A 15,680-nucleotide genomic window follows, 5' to 3' on the forward strand; every position below is an offset into this window, starting at 1 on the left:
AACTTTCATAAGGCAGTCCCAATCTAGAGACTGCTTTCCAGAGGAAATTAATTTCATTACTTTATATTCTAAGTATTTTTGAAACTCCTGATCATTACAAACAAGGCAGAGCCCACGACAGGGGACTATCCCCAAGCATGACCACATGGAAATAGATCTGACGGCCCACACTGGGTGAGGAATGGCTGAGGGGCATCTGAGAGAACTGGAAGGTTACACTATCCTTAGAGTCTCAGTTCACTTCCTAAACTCTGACGTTCTGGGGAGAAGACCTCAGAACACATGGCCATCATCGCTCAGTGGAAGAGAGGGTATTAAAACAATTTCCCCATCAAAACCAAACTAAACCCAACAACGCTCTGATTTGGGAATGTAATCACATAATACCTGCTTGGCAAAAACGTATGGTTGGCTATAGAACAAAAAGAAGTATCTGAATTTAAACTATTGCCTCTTAATCCTTTAATTAGACTAAATCCTTGAGAAGGAAGCAAAATTCATTGTTACTGAAGGAAATCAAGAGCAAATACAGACTGTGACATACCTACATACACATGTGCACACACACATAACTATGTGTTCAAATAAATATGAATAAACACTCATGCTGAAGGGCTCACAGTCTAAAAAGAAATTTATTTGTTTATGAGAGCCATGATTTGGAACATTAGAAAGTTCTCTGGATAAACGCTGGGAAAAACGTGGTGAGAGGGTGAGACTCAGCAACCCCTGGGCATGTCAAAGCCCTCTTGGGTGAACTCTGTTCTGACTTCAGGCCAAAGGTGTTTGCTCGTGGTGCCCTGACATCTGAGTGGCTGGAAGGCCCTGGCTCTGGAGAACTTATTTGGGACCTTTCTTCTTCTTCTTTTTCACTGGTATTTCATCTAATATAGCATCCACTGCTACCTCAACTTGCTTTTGTAGCTTTTTCTTTTGTTTCCTTTTTTTGGGCTTTGGGGCCATGTCCTGGTCGTCAGGCGGCCACACACAATCCTCTCCATCCTCAGCAGAAACACCAGAATTCTCGTCCCAACAAGGGTCTCTGAGCTGCCATTCAACTTGGTCTCTCTTCTTCTTGGCCTTGGGTTCGGTGTAATTCTCCACATTTTTATCTTTTGCCTCCTTCTTTCTTTTCTTTCCCCTTTTTCTTTCCATTTGGGTCTCTGTGAGGTCAGGCCCTGCAGCTATGACCTGTGGCTTATTCTTTAGCTCTGCCATCCGCTTGGCAAAGTACTCCTGGATGGTGAAGGCACTGGTTGTTGTAGTGGAGGGTGCATTCCCATCTGGAGTGGCAGGGCTGGAATCATCCTAAGGTGGGGAAAAAAGTTAAAATCAGTTAGGCATCAGCTGGTTACTCCTCACAGCATCCTGGGGGCCTGCACATGGAGCTACTCTCACTCACCAGTAGACCAGGCTGAGTGCCTGGCTTCCCCTTCATCTCTTTCTCTCCCCATTGGTAGGGCTGAACTGCAAAGCACAGAACGAGGCGGCCAGACACTGGTTGAAAGCTGTATTCGACCAGACAGAAGCTAACTTCATATGTTAGCTTCCTAAGTCACCTACCTGGAATTCTGAGTAAACAGCTCCTTAGCAACAATGTTATAAATGATGACTAACCAGAGTCTCCCTTAAAAAACATGGACACTGAAGTCCTCTAGCTTTGTGATTTTGTTGGACACCTATTTCAGCTCTGTTATCAATTAGACAAGTCTCTGTGCATTAGACCTAGAAACACACATGACACATGCCTATGTTAACCCTTCCTATAACAGGAGCCCAACACCAACTGGAAGCTGGTGTGTCAGGAACACCTGTCTCCTCTGAAGGCAGAGGGTGGCCCTCCAGGAGAGGACACACGGTGACTGGAAGTGAAGGTGTTCCTTCCTCTTCTCAGAAATAACAGGTTAGCATGAGGAGTCGTCTTTCCCTCGGCTGGGGGCGGAGAGAAGGGAGATGACCCCATCCCTACCCTGACATGGATTAGATACTCATGGGTGTGTTAGTCTTTTTTCCAAATGTGAAGAATTTACTCACTCATAACAGCTGGGATTAAGTGGGGTTTATATTTTAATTTTAAATAAATACATTCAGCTGTAAGGCTTTAGAAGTGAGAAAATTCCTAATAGGCTAGAATAAAAAATGAAATGTTGGTATCACCATATGGGTTGTGGCTGGCAGCAAGGCAATGAAAACATGTGAGAGGAAAGAAAGTACCTACAAGATAAAGAATATAAGGACTATGCTTTAAGTCATGTCAATATCTAGAACTGTGCCCACAGAAAATTTTAAAGTAATCAAGCCATTAAATAATAATGCTAAACTTAGGTTTCCATAATTACCTGGCTTCTTCCTTCATATTTACTTATTTTCACAGGAAGAGACTGGTTGTCTGACCCTTTCATGTTGGAAGGGTGGGTAAACGGTTTTCTGAATAAATCAGTTTCCAAACTAGCATTTTACAAATTATTCTGAACTTGGCAGGCAAAGTTCTGCCCGTGCAGCGAACTTTATCACAAACCAACACATATAAACGGACTATGCATTTTCTTGATACGGAACTCAAAAACCAGCTCAGTGGAATTAACGTAGCATCCTTTTTGAAATTCCAGCAGAATTAATATTCCATCAACGAACAATTGGGCTTTGAGTGTCCACTGCCCCAGGGAGCTCTCCAAAGGGTATCTCACCTTGTATCACAACGTATCCAATCAACACACACCTTATTTTACTCAAGACCCAAAACACAAAATCGTGTGGCCGATTTTAAAATTTTGAAATGTAAAATGCAGAACATATAGAATAAACCAACTAAGCCTTGGGAAGAAGTTCAAATGTTACCTATCAGCATTCAATTCTGGCTGCAATCCCATTGGGTAATTGTGCAAAAAAATTAAAAATAGCTGCCCCAGGAGAAAAACACAAGGTCATTTGTCTTTTTATTTCTTAAATGTTGAAAAAGCTGAAGTTCTGCACAGCAGAACAAAAAGTCTTCTCAAGGTCTCCTGGTGTTAGCTAATCCGGGTTTAATGGACAAGAACGGTCTTGCCTTCCATTTAAGGGCACACAGCCACACCCAGACAGTAGATAGTCTGTGAAGGTGGCCCGTTTATGTAAAACAGATCTCATTTAGTTTCATGGCATTAAAAGGAGTTTATCTTATGTGGGCCAACTCTTCTGTGTCTGAGGAACTCAAATTTAAATTATATCTTATGGCTCCTTACCTTGCTCACCTATTTATTACCTCCTGAATTCCTGCTGTTAACAGTTAAATCACAGAACTAGCTGCTGGTATTAATCACACTTTTAACTAATAGGAAATATAAGACTATTTTTGAGTCACTTGTTGAATTCAGCAGGGCTTTCTAATCCCAGAAAATAACTATGCTCATAATTAACTCCTTATGGTGATAAGGATTTTAATAACCATGGGCTACTGCACACCAAGCTTAGCAGGGCATGGAGACAAGCAAGAGGTGCCAGCACCCAAATCCGATTTATCTCAAAGAAAGTGTAGGCAAAACAAAGACTTGATGAAGGGAGCCATTTAAGGCCAAGGGCAGCCACCCTCCCACACTACAGGAATGTATCTGTTTTAAAAACCATGGTAACAGCAGGAATCAGTTGCAGATCTGAATTCCTGTAGGAGCAGTGCCCAGGATTCACACTTCATAAGTCCATATTTTATGATTTTATAAATTATAAACCTAGTTTTACTAGAGTGATTGTAATCCCAGTTTCTACATTCTTGTCCGTGAATATGAAAAATGTACAGCTTTTCAAGAAAACAAGGACTTTTCATATTTCGTCTCTACTTCAAAGTAAGCACCGAAAAAAGCAAGAGTTACTTTCTAGTTGTTTGAAATACAAACAACTTGCACCTTTCCACATTTCCATTAAACACACAATACAACCTCAAAAAAAAAAAAAATCTGTAATACCAAATGTCACTTTAACTACTTTGTAAACTTTGAGAGTGCACCAGTTTGCTAACAATGTTCTAAAAACAAGTAAAATAAATTTACAAATAGGTTGAAAACTTCCAGTTCCATATTAAACACTACCAAAGGAGATATGGTTAGTCACCTTAGTAAACATTTGATTCAAGCTTAGGGATTCAGAAACTTTTTTGTTTTTTTTTAAATTCTAATTCTTTCTGTTAACTAATGGAGGTCCTCAGGTAAATCCCATAACCTCTCTAGGCTTCAATTACCTATTATCAAGCCAAAGAAGTAGGTCAAACAAAGTAACTTCATCTTTTTTTTTTTTAAGATTTACTTTTCAGCGACAGAGAGAGACAGACAGACTGTGAGCGGGGGAGGGGCAGAGAGAGAGGGAGACAGAGAATCCAAAGCAGGCCCCAGGCTCTGAGCTGTCAGCACAGAGCCAGACAGGGGGCTCGAACTCATGGACCGTGAGATCATGACCTCAGCTGAAGTCGGATGCTTAACTGACTGAGCCACCCAGGCGCCCCAAAATGAGGTAACTTCTAAGGTCCCCTGAAGGCCTAAAATTTCCTGATCTCTGAAGAGACACTTGTGGCTGGCCACTTCTCTATGATATAAGAGAGAAGATTCAATGAGACAGTATACAAGCAGGCAGATCAACTCTGTTCATTGAAAACTACCACCCCACTGCTAAGCCAAGCAGTGAGACCAATCTACCTACAGTCTACCTGTGGAAACTTTTTTATACCACTTGTAAGAACGCATGTAGCAGAAGAGCAGATCCAGTAAGACCATTCAGAAGAGGTGAAAGAGCCAAATACTGTTTTGTACTGAACAGCTGTTTAGAATTTGCTTAAAAGAACGGACACTATATAGAGGCTAAAATCAATAAAAACAAAAAAAACTGGAGGATGCATCTATTTTACACCTACATCCTAGAAATCATCCCAAATTCAAAGGAAGGTAGTAAAAATCTAAAACTTTAAAAAATAATAAACTCTCATTTTGTACTTAACAATTTTGAAGGTTCTCTTTTTCTAGACCTTGGCTTGAAAATCTCCACTGATCTTTCACATACCCTAACCTTGTGTTCTCCAAAGGCACAGCAAGGGAAATGCTAATGATTTTACCCGACTAGAATAAAAAATGTGGTGGGCTTCTGTAATGAATAGCCTGGCAACCTCTCCCTTGGCTTTTATGCCTCCACAATCTAGGATTCTTTAAGTCCCGGCTTGAGAACGGCATGTGCAAGAAGAAATGCGGGCTTTCGCTGGGGTCCAGTGACGCATGCAGGTGGGAGAGTTGTATGTGTTGGAGCTGGGCTCTGACATGGGCACCCCTAGCCTTTGTGCCGACCATGACCGGTCAGTTCACAAGACTCCACACTCAGCCAGGGCAGGCACGTGTCCAATGTAGCTGTGCATGCCCAGGACTTAAGATGAATAAGCTTTTCAAAGAAAGAGGTCCGTGAATGAGGAGGGGAAATGGTAATGGAATTAATAAAACAGTTTAAAACACCTCTTCCTAAATCTGTAATCTACCCACTGTACTACCTTCTTTTTTTGTCAATCAGAAAGGCCCAAAGTACATTTAGAGACTTTAAATATTTTTGATGTATTTTAGAAACTACTCTTGTGTTGCTCTAAAAACTGTTTCATGAGTTAATACTGTCTGTTCCCAGAAAGCCTCAGTGTTCTCCTTTCTTTCAGAGCATAGAAGAGTATGTGTTGAAAAAACATTTGATAATCAGTCCTCCCAAATGATAGCTAGGGACTTAATTTCTACCCAATTAATACTCTGTGGGTGAGAACTCAGGAGGAACTGTTTCTCACTTCACAGAACCTCAATGGGTTCAAGCTAGAAAAACCGTGTGGGAACACTCCATGCAATCACATACGGCAACTTTCCCCAAAGTGGCCATACCTGGGGGTACTGAAGGAAGCAGCTATCATTTCTTGGATGCCTTCAACATGCCAGTCACTTATTATCATAAGTCATCTCATGTGACCCTCAAAGCAACCCGAGGAGAGGCATTCTCTCTATTTTACAGAGACAGAAATGGACACTCAAAACACTTAACTGTGCAGTAGATCTTGTGGCAGGAACTGGCAGCAGGGGGATTCAGCCCCAAGACTGCCAGACACAAAGCCCTTTCTCTTTCCACTTGGCATCCTAACTTTTAGCGTGTCACACAGACTCACTTGTCACTGTTTCTCTCCTTCAGAAATCATCCTAAAACTGAAATATATGTTCGTTGGTCATATAACCCATGGACTCAGCTTTGATGAGGGCAGAAATTAACTGATGCAAAGCTTCAGTGTAGAAAAAATGTCACCAGAAATAGATACTACTTTCGAAACAGAACAAAGACTCTTGTCTAGTTTGCAATTTATAAAAATAAAAAATAGCCCAAAGCCAGGTTTAAGAGTTTTTTAATTAGTCACATTAGCATGTAAATTCACTTAGCAAAGTGTGAGTGTTTTGAAGCAGGAAGTAAAAGCCAAGTCCAACCTTCCACCTAAGGCAAGACTCCCTCCTGGACAAATGTCTTACAACCTCCACCTGGACACTTCGAATGCAGACAGTGATCACTTGGTGAGGCAGGCGGCCCCTCCTACTGTTGACTTGCTTTGTCTGTTTTCTCTCAGCAACATTTAGATCAAGTGGTTCAAGACTGCATACTGTGTGCCAATTACACCGAATTACCAGTTCCCAATTACCACTGGCAGTTCTGAACAAAACAGTTTTTGTTTTGGCGGTTCCAAATTACCACTGGGATTAGGGACGGTGGGGCAGAATGGATGCAAAGGAAACAAGACCTTGCAGAGGGAGATCCTGAAGACACCAATTATAATATAACGCAACCATCTCAGGTGCCTGGAAGACGCCCCAAGCTATGCATGTCAACTTTTCTCAAATGTCTACAGAATTATGAGTTTGTTCTTTGTTTCTCTTAAGTATTTCTCTCTAGAGGCTCTGCAGCTTAATGAGCTATGTGCTCAAGCACTTCTGGGTTCACAATCTGTGCCTTTCAAACATGTGTACTAAACTGGATTAACAGCAGAATGCGCAAATAAAGAGTATTCTCTTTATTGCTCTCAGAAGAATGTTGTTAGTATCTTGCAGGGCAGGAAAACAAAGCATTCTGGGTTGAAGATTCAGTTAGGTGTTTGGGGCAAATATAAACTCTTAACTCATGGTAGCAGACTAGTCCAGGGGTGAGGTTTCAAAGGCAAAAGGCTTTCAGCTCACCAGCCTTTCTCATATGTCACTGCTGATCTTAAGTGATAAGATGTCTGAAGCCTTTTGATTTCCACGTTAAAACATAGAGAACATGCTGCAACAGTAATCCTTCAATGAACTTTCCTCATTGAAAGAAAAAGTAGACATCCAGAGCTCAAGAGTAATGGATTTAGCCACTGGAGTTATTAGCTCTGATAGCTATTGCCTGTGATGAACTCATGTTCACTTTCAGTCTCATCTGTCTGTCCTCAGCTTGTGTTGGATTAGTCTGTGAAAAGTTAAGAAAGCTTGGCAAGTGAGTGGTTTGAAAGAACATTTTGTATCTTTTCCAAGTTTTTCACCAGGACAGTTCTGACAAACACAAATTACGTCTTGATCTACTCTTGGGTTGTCGAAATTGCATCCATTCATTTTGGACAGATATAAATTCATGAAGTGGTTTCATCACTTGTCAAGATGAAAGTCCTGCCAGAATGTGTATGCACTAAACCCTCTGCCAATGGAGGGGGCAGGGTGGACCGATGCAGTCACTCGGTATGTGGGCCGATGATGTTCTCGCAGATTTTTTACACATAGGTGCACCACCTTCTTCTTCTTCTTTTTTAAGTTTATTTATTTATTTTGAGAGAGAGAGAGAGGCAGAGACAGAGAAAGAGAGTGGAGGAGGGCCAGAAAGAGAGGGAGAGGGAGAATCCCAAGCAGGCTCTGCACTGTCAGCAAGGAGCCTGATGTGGTGCTCGAACACGCAAACTGTGAGATCATGACCTGAGCTGGAACCAAGAGTCGGACGCTTAGCCGACCAAGCCACCCGGGCACCCAGGTGCATCACCTTCTTGAAGACCAAGTGCAAAACTGCCTCTTTCAACAAGCCTGATCCCTTGATCCCTTGTGGAACATCCTGTCTTGTTTACTGTCTGTGACTAGCAATTATTATTAATGACTTCTGTTTTCTGATTTTGTGTATTTGCTTTGTAAGCATCTTCCCAAGGAAATGTTAAGTTCCTTGAAGGCAAAGACCATTATTATTTCATTTATATTCAGCACACATATTCTCTAATAAGGAACAACTGCATGGTGAGTGCTCAAGGAAAGCACACAAAACACCAGCCTACAAGGCTTGAAAGATACCCCCACTGCCACCCACTGAGCCATAAGCTTTGTATTTGTTGGTACCGATATGTCTGCATGCCAAGCAGGTCTAATGACTAGAAGGTGCTTGGAAGAGTAGGAAGGAGACAGTTAGCATTTTGCAGTGTATATTCTTTCCATCCAGATGAAACCATTCCCTTCTCATCAGATGCCACCAGGCCTCCTGGTGCATACTGCTTCTCTAACTACTGCAAGGTATAGTGAGTGCCTTTCAGAGTGATCAGCCAATTACTTCCTGTGGCCCTTAGTGCTGTGGAGGAGCTCGGTCAACCAATCCACACACTTCTCTGGTCTATTACTACACGTTTCCATAGTCACCTCCCAGTTGGAAAAGAAAAAAATAGGTCCTATTGTATGAGAACCGTCACATGCACTCTGTGCACTGGGTGAACACAGCAACAAAACCACATGCATGGGCTGAACTGTTTTTGTAAAAGAAAAAGTTGGACAGCAAGAAAGTTCTAGGGCATATCAGAGGCAAAGGTAGGGGCTTATTTTGAGAAGACAAATAGCTGGATGAAAGTTACACTAGAAGCCCCTGGTAGCAAGCTGTTACGGTACAGGTATGTTGTATCTTGAGCAGAAAATACAACCTGGGAAAGCCTCTGATTCTAGGGAGTCAACTAAATGGGTCTGTCTCTAAAGGGTAAGCTAAGCAGTGGTCCATACCGTTAGATAGAAAGCAAGAAGTGTGCCACCACACTGGCATTTCTTTTGCTTTCTAGGTACCTTTTTGGTTTCCGTATAATTGGAAACATTCAGTGTTTTACTGACAAAGAGCTGTCTGCACTCACAAAAGGTTTATTGAAGTGTGAAATTCTGTGTTTTTTGTGTTTTTTTTTTTTTTTTCAAGATCTCCATCACTCACTCTGGAGTTAGGCTAAACATACCAAGTCTCAGCTGTAACCAGTCTTAGGGAATCTGTCTGGGAAACACAATTGTTTTTAGTATTAGAAAGCATCACAAGGGTTAAAAACAAATGTAAAACTCCACCTGATTGAACAGAAGTTTTGATTAAAAGTTGGGGTAAAAATAAAAAATATAATGGGGCACTTGGGTGGCTCAATTGGTTGAGTGTCTGACTCTTGATTTCGGCTCTGGTCATGATCTCGGGGTCATGGGATTGAGCCTCATGTTGGGCTCTGTGCTGTCAAGCCTGCTTGAGATTTCCTCTCTCTCTCCTTCTGCCCCTCTACCTTGCTCGTGTTCTCTCTCTCTCTCTCTCGGGGTGGAGGGGAGGTTTTTATATTTTATTTTTTAAATTTATTTTTGAGAGAGACAACATGAGTGGGGGAGGGGCGGGGGAGGAGAGGGACAGAGAGAAAGAAAATCCCAAGCAGACTCCATACTGTCAGCACAGAGCCCAAAGTAGAGCTCGAACTCACGAACCATGAGATCATGATCTGAGCTGAAATCTATAGAGTCAGATGCTTAACCGACTGAGCCACCCAGATGCTCCAGTTTTTACATTTTAAATTGGGGGGAAAATCAAAAGAATATGTCATGACATGTAAAAATTATGTGAATTTCAAATATCACTGTCTATAAATAAAGTTTTGAATTTCATCAGTAAAAAATCTGTAGAAGTGTGTTCTCTAGTATATAAATAAACATAGATGCTAAGTAAATATGTGCTGAACAAATAAATGAATACATTTATCATAAAATATGATCTGCTGTTTGGAAATGTTGGATGCTTTTGAAGTATACACACACACATACACATACAGACTCATATACATGCACATATATATGGAACTGGGGGGCTTTGGATTTGATGGGAGTTTTCAATCTCTTGTCTCCTGCTAACTTCCTGAATTAATGCTAGTGGATGGTGAAGGGGTTGCTAACTGCTGTCTGACTTCAAGTAGCAAAGGATGGTAGACAAGGAGAAAGTCTGGTGATGAAGTGACCAGATATCAAAGAGAACTTCCAACACCCTATAAGCCTATAGATAACTTTCTAATAATTAGGATCAGAACTTTGCTTGGAATTTACAAATTCCAACAAACAAACTGGACATCTCAGAGAAGATAATGGGGAACTGGAGGGGACAAAATATCTCACTCTGTACTGGACAACTGTAGAGCAATACAAAGAATGCCAAATTCCTCATATGAAGGCCAATGCTAACAAAGCTGTTCATTTTTTTTTTTTTTTCCAGTTGCCTTGTCAGCTACTCAAATTACCATTCATTAAGAAAAGCCAACATAAACATGTTTTAAAAGGATGGTTCTCTATGGCAACAACTTCTCAAGTAACTGACATCAAAACTATTGACAAGAGTCATACAGCCTCTGGGGAAAAAGAGGGGAAAGAAAAAAGGAGCAGGTTTCCTGCCTCCCTGAAAGGTCCTAAGGCTTGGAAAGTTGCAGTGACTCATGTGACAACATTTCACAACATACTGGCCCTTATAAGATAAACGAGGCTCCTCCAAAGCTAGAAATGATCAATGTGACATAAGCACCAACTTCTTTGAATGAAATCTAAAAATAATACAAATTGACTACATTTTATAATTCTAGGTCAACTGGTTCTCTTCGTTGCTCCCTGGAGGCAGGACAAATAGTTTTATCCACAGTTGAAGGCTAGTATCTGAATCTCAAAGAACAGAAGCAGAGGCTAACAGAGGATGTCTCTTCCATCTTTACTCCACACAAGACTTCAAAGTTGCTAAGGAATCATGAAAACTCAAATTTAGGCCCCTTATTATAGAAAGAATAGCATTTTTTGAAGAATTCAGAGAACCTAGTATTTTGAAACTAGGATTAGAACAGAAATAGTTATCTGGAATACTCAAGATTATTTTAAAGAGAGAGGTATATTAATTTAGGTAAGTGAAATCATTTAAAAAAAAAAAAAGCCCTGGGGCGCCTGGGTGGCTCGGTCATTTGGGCGTCTGACTTCAGCTCAGGTCATGATCTCATAGTCCGTGAGTTCGAGTCCCACATCAGGCTCTGTGCTGACAGCTCAGAGCCTGGAGCCTGCTTTGGATTCTGTGTCTCCCTCTCTCTCTGCCCCTCCCCTGCTCATGCTCTGTCTCTCTCTCTCTCAAAAATAAATAAAACATTAAAAAAATAATTAAAAATTAAAAAAAAGCCCCTTCTTCAATTCTTGCATATTATATAAGATTAATCTTTATATATACATTTTTAATGTTTATTTATTCTCGAGAGAGAGACAGATGAGACAGAGTGTGAGCAGGGGAGGGTCAGAGAGAGAGGGAGACACAGAATCTGAAGCAGGCTCCAGGCTCTGAGCCATCAGCTCAGAGTCTGACGTGGGGCTTGAACTCACACACTGTGAGGTCATGACCTGAGCCAAAGTCAGCCGCTTAACTGACTGAGCCACCCAGGCGCCTCTATATACTCTTTTTAATTGACCAGAAATCAAAATAACAATGAAAAACATTTAAAAATACTTTTTAGGAGTAAATTTGGTTGGGCAAAATAATTCTGTGTTTAAAGGATATTTAAGTTAGTAAGAGTACATTAAATAAAATTCTGAACTCACTGAGTCATGTAATAAAAGTAAATTACACAAGAATAAGATCTTAAAAAGGCTCAGGTCCAAACATTTGGTCCATCCAATCCCACATGAACATTCACCAGGCACCTACTATTTACCTGACTGGGACTGGTCCCTTAGGGACTGCCCCTTTAAGGAGGTCCCTTAGGAGCTCCTGTTCTAAGGGAGACAGACTATAAAATAATAATAATAATAATAATAATAATAATAATAATAATAATAATACTGGTAATAATAATAATAATAATACCTGAATAGATCTCATGTAAGTAATCTTATCACAATAACAATGAAAATTAAAATTAAAAAATACATTGGGAGAATTTATTTTTAGAATAAAGAGAAACTAAATGGTAAGAAAACCAACTATGAAACTTGGTTCAACAAACCCATAGCCAATTAAATTGAGATCATAATTCTAAAGAGCTCATAAAAAAACATTACTATTAAAAATATAATCCTCATATATTATTATACATATTAAATACACAATCTCTAAGTTTTATACAAGTTATAATAATTTTTACTTGATAAAGAAAAATGATACTATATTAAAAGTTTAAGCAAAAAGAACAAGTAAAGCTGTCTTCCTACCTGCTCAGAATCCAGAAAGGTTCTGTGAAGACCTGCTTCTTGTTTGCGGCCCCTAACTGGCTTCATCTCTCTAGAAAGTCAATGCTCTATATCACAATGCTTCTCAGACTATCGGGGTTCGTGAAGGGCCATTTATTTTTCTTTTTAAAATCTCCAATCCATTGTGGACCAAGATTTTTGCAACATACTAAGTAAAATAAAATAAAATAGTATGAAATACTAGGAAAGTGACATTCTAAAAAGACATAAAAAACCCAAATTCCAATTTATAGAAGTTAATATCAAGGAATATAAAAGTTCCTAAATGTTTACTCTAATTTCTGTCCTTGTCCTGGGCTGGTCTGTGGACCATCCTTTGAGTGGTGGTTGTATACAGTATTAGCTACCAAAGGAACAAAAAGAAAGGTGCTGAATTCAATGTAGTACAAGTGGCAATCACCTGAGTGTCAAAAAAACCTGACTCACATCTGACAGAATATGTGATCTTGGACAAGTTATTGGCCTTTCTGGGCCTCAAAGTGAACTTTGTGCAAAGCAAGGAAGTAGGGCTACTCAATGACTTTTCTCAAACACGGTTTTGCTCTGTGTGACACTCTTTAAATGCAATCTTAAACAGGGGCCAATATGTAACGCATCAGAACTGTGGTGGAGGTGGGGTTAGGTGGACCCAAAGCTCATGTCCTAAACCTACTCTGCCCTTGTAAGGCCCCTGAGGCGTCTCTGAGGAACTCCTAGAGCTCTATGAATAAAGGTGCAAAAATGGCAGCTATGTTTTTTAAGGTCCATTACAATTCTAACATTGTAATGTGTAGTCTTGATAATTTCACAGCACTCAGAGTCAGGAGACGAAGAAGCTTTCAAGAATAAAATCAGGCTTCTCTCTCTCTCTGTGTCTCTCTCTCAAAAATAAATAAACATTAAAAAAAGGGGCAGGGGGGACGTTGTCTGGATGGCTTAGTTGGATAAGCGTCCAACTCTTGATTTCGGCTCTGGTGATGATCTCACAGTTTGTGGGATCAAGACCTGCGTGGGGCTCTGCGCTGATAGCGTGAGGCCTGCTTGAGATTCTTTGTCTCTCAAAAATAAATAAATAAATAAACAAACAAACATTAAAAAAAGGAATAAAATCAGGCTTCTGCTATTATATAATATGCACAATTCTTAAAGTGGTCATTCGCTTTTAAAATTTCAACAATTAGCTGTCTATCAGAACTGTCCAGTGACCAATTTCTTTCAAAAATGGTAACAAGGTATCAAGCCTGGTCTCCTCAATACTGTAAAGTCTTACATTGCAAAGCAGGTCCTCTCCTCTCTGAGGACCCGATGATTCAGAATGTTGTCAAGGTTGGCTGACTCTTCTGACTTTATGTGGTTTAGCTCCAAAGAAGGCCCAGAGGGGATGGTAATGCTCAGAACCCCATCACCGGTGTCCCTTCAGACTATAGCAAGAGAAGCAAAGCATAGCTTGCTCACCAGTCAAGGCCGCACTCTAACCCAAAGGAAAGTTGCTCTTCATCCTATTTTCATAACATCACAGCATGAAAATCTGGGAGAGAATGTTATTTCTGTTTTCCTGGCAGGACAGAAGGATAGAAGGAAAAATGAGCCAATATTTCACTCTTCTCTTCCAACACTGGGCCATCTGTGTGTCAATTTCTTATTATCACAAAGGCTCTCAAAACCTTGCGCTTGATCTGTCAACAAACAAAAAGCCAAATCTAATCCACTCAGTACAAACCTACGCCCTGGCAAAAGTCTAACCAAACAAAACAGTCCAATGACTTACAACTCTTGGGTTGTTTTGGTAGTCCTTCCCTTCACTCCCCCACTTCTTCTTCTTCTTGTTTAATGAATGTCTTCTTATAAATTAGTTTGTTAACTATTAACTGATATACATTTTTACTGGTACTAAAACAACTTTCAAAAAAGCAATGACCCACTTTCTCTTTTCTGGCTCTTATAGAAAGTAGAGGCAGGCCCCCAAGCCCTGTTTGAAGTCCTTGCTGCCAGGAGATGGTCGGTTTATGTCTCTTGTCCTAGGACAGGAAAAGGATGCACTCTCAGCACTGTGTGCTAGGGAGAGATAAGGCCAGAGATTTCTGTCCTCAGCACCTTATCAGCTTTTCCTGCTACTTTCCAGAGCAGACAGCATCATGACTGGCAATAAACTAAACTAGTCTAAGGGGGGCTGGGTGTGTGAGCAGCTTGAGATTGGAAGGAGTGAGGTAAGAAGGGGTACAGAATGAAGAGATGAGGTTTTTAATATATCTTAAAATGGTGTGGCCCAAATAAAACTGCCCCCCTGCTTTTACTAAACACACACGTTTTACATCTTTTTTTGCTAAAACTGCAGTAACAGGAATAAAAGTTTTTGTAAGAACTTCCTTTCTGGTCGGAATGCACCACCACTTTCCTTGCTTTGGGCCCTGCCCCTAACTGCCTTGTGCTACTGGCTCCTGGGCACGTAGCACGGGACCCATCTGCTGTCTATGCTCTGACAGGGGCCTGTAAACCATAGGCTGTAGACAGAAGGCTTTCTATGGGCACACATGCCTCATTTAGACAACCAGTGTTTTCTGGGGCCAATTCCATTTCCATATTGCAAAGGAACAAGCAAGGCTATGAGACAGTCCTCCAAATATACAAGGATGTCATTGGTGACCTCTTTCATTCTGCAAAAAATGACACCTCTGAATCCAAGGATTCTATGCTTCTTCAGAAATCCTGGTCTTTTTTGGGCTGGGAAACAAAGATAGCTGCTGGAGCAGAATCTAGACCAAGTAGGAAAATTTAAAATTAGTTATGGCCTCGTTATTTCTAATTTAAAAATTTAGCAGTCTTCTTTTTAAACCTTTTACCACGAAAATTGTCAAACACAGAAAAGCAGAGAAAATAGTAAAACGAACCCAATACCCATTACCCAGCTTTAACAATTATCAACACATAACCATTACCAACTCTACTCCCATTAATTCAAAGCAAATCAAAGATATCATATACTTTCATCTATAAATGTTTTAGTGTGTCTCTCTAAAAGATAACAGCTCTAAAAAAAATCCCTAACTTTAATATGATCACATAAAAAGATTAATAGAAAATTCTTTAATATCACTAAATATTTAGTCTGTGTTCACAATGTTTTTATTGTCTTTTAAGTTATTTCTTACTACAGTTCATTTGAATCAGCTTCCAAATAAGGTCCATATACTGTGATTAGCTGAT

General features: G+C 40.3%; 1 protein-coding gene across 4 annotated transcripts in view; it reads right to left on the minus strand.

The window, feature by feature from the left end:
• Positions 1-616: 616 nt before the first annotated feature.
• Positions 617-15,680, minus strand: part of PINX1 (PIN2 (TERF1) interacting telomerase inhibitor 1) — an 88,597-nt gene continuing 73,533 nt past the window's right edge. For all 4 annotated transcript variants that reach the window (XM_019440928.2, XM_053901105.1, XM_019440930.2 and 1 more), the window contains one exon: positions 617-1,308. In XM_019440928.2, the coding sequence (XP_019296473.2) occupies positions 841-1,308 (468 nt within the window). In that variant the 3' untranslated portion in view covers positions 617-840. The remainder of the gene's footprint in view (positions 1,309-15,680) is intronic.

Source organism: Panthera pardus, unplaced genomic scaffold, assembly GCF_024362965.1.
Source record: "Panthera pardus isolate Hobbes unplaced genomic scaffold, ASM2436296v1 HiC_scaffold_13, whole genome shotgun sequence".
Lineage (NCBI taxonomy): Eukaryota > Metazoa > Chordata > Mammalia > Carnivora > Felidae > Panthera > Panthera pardus.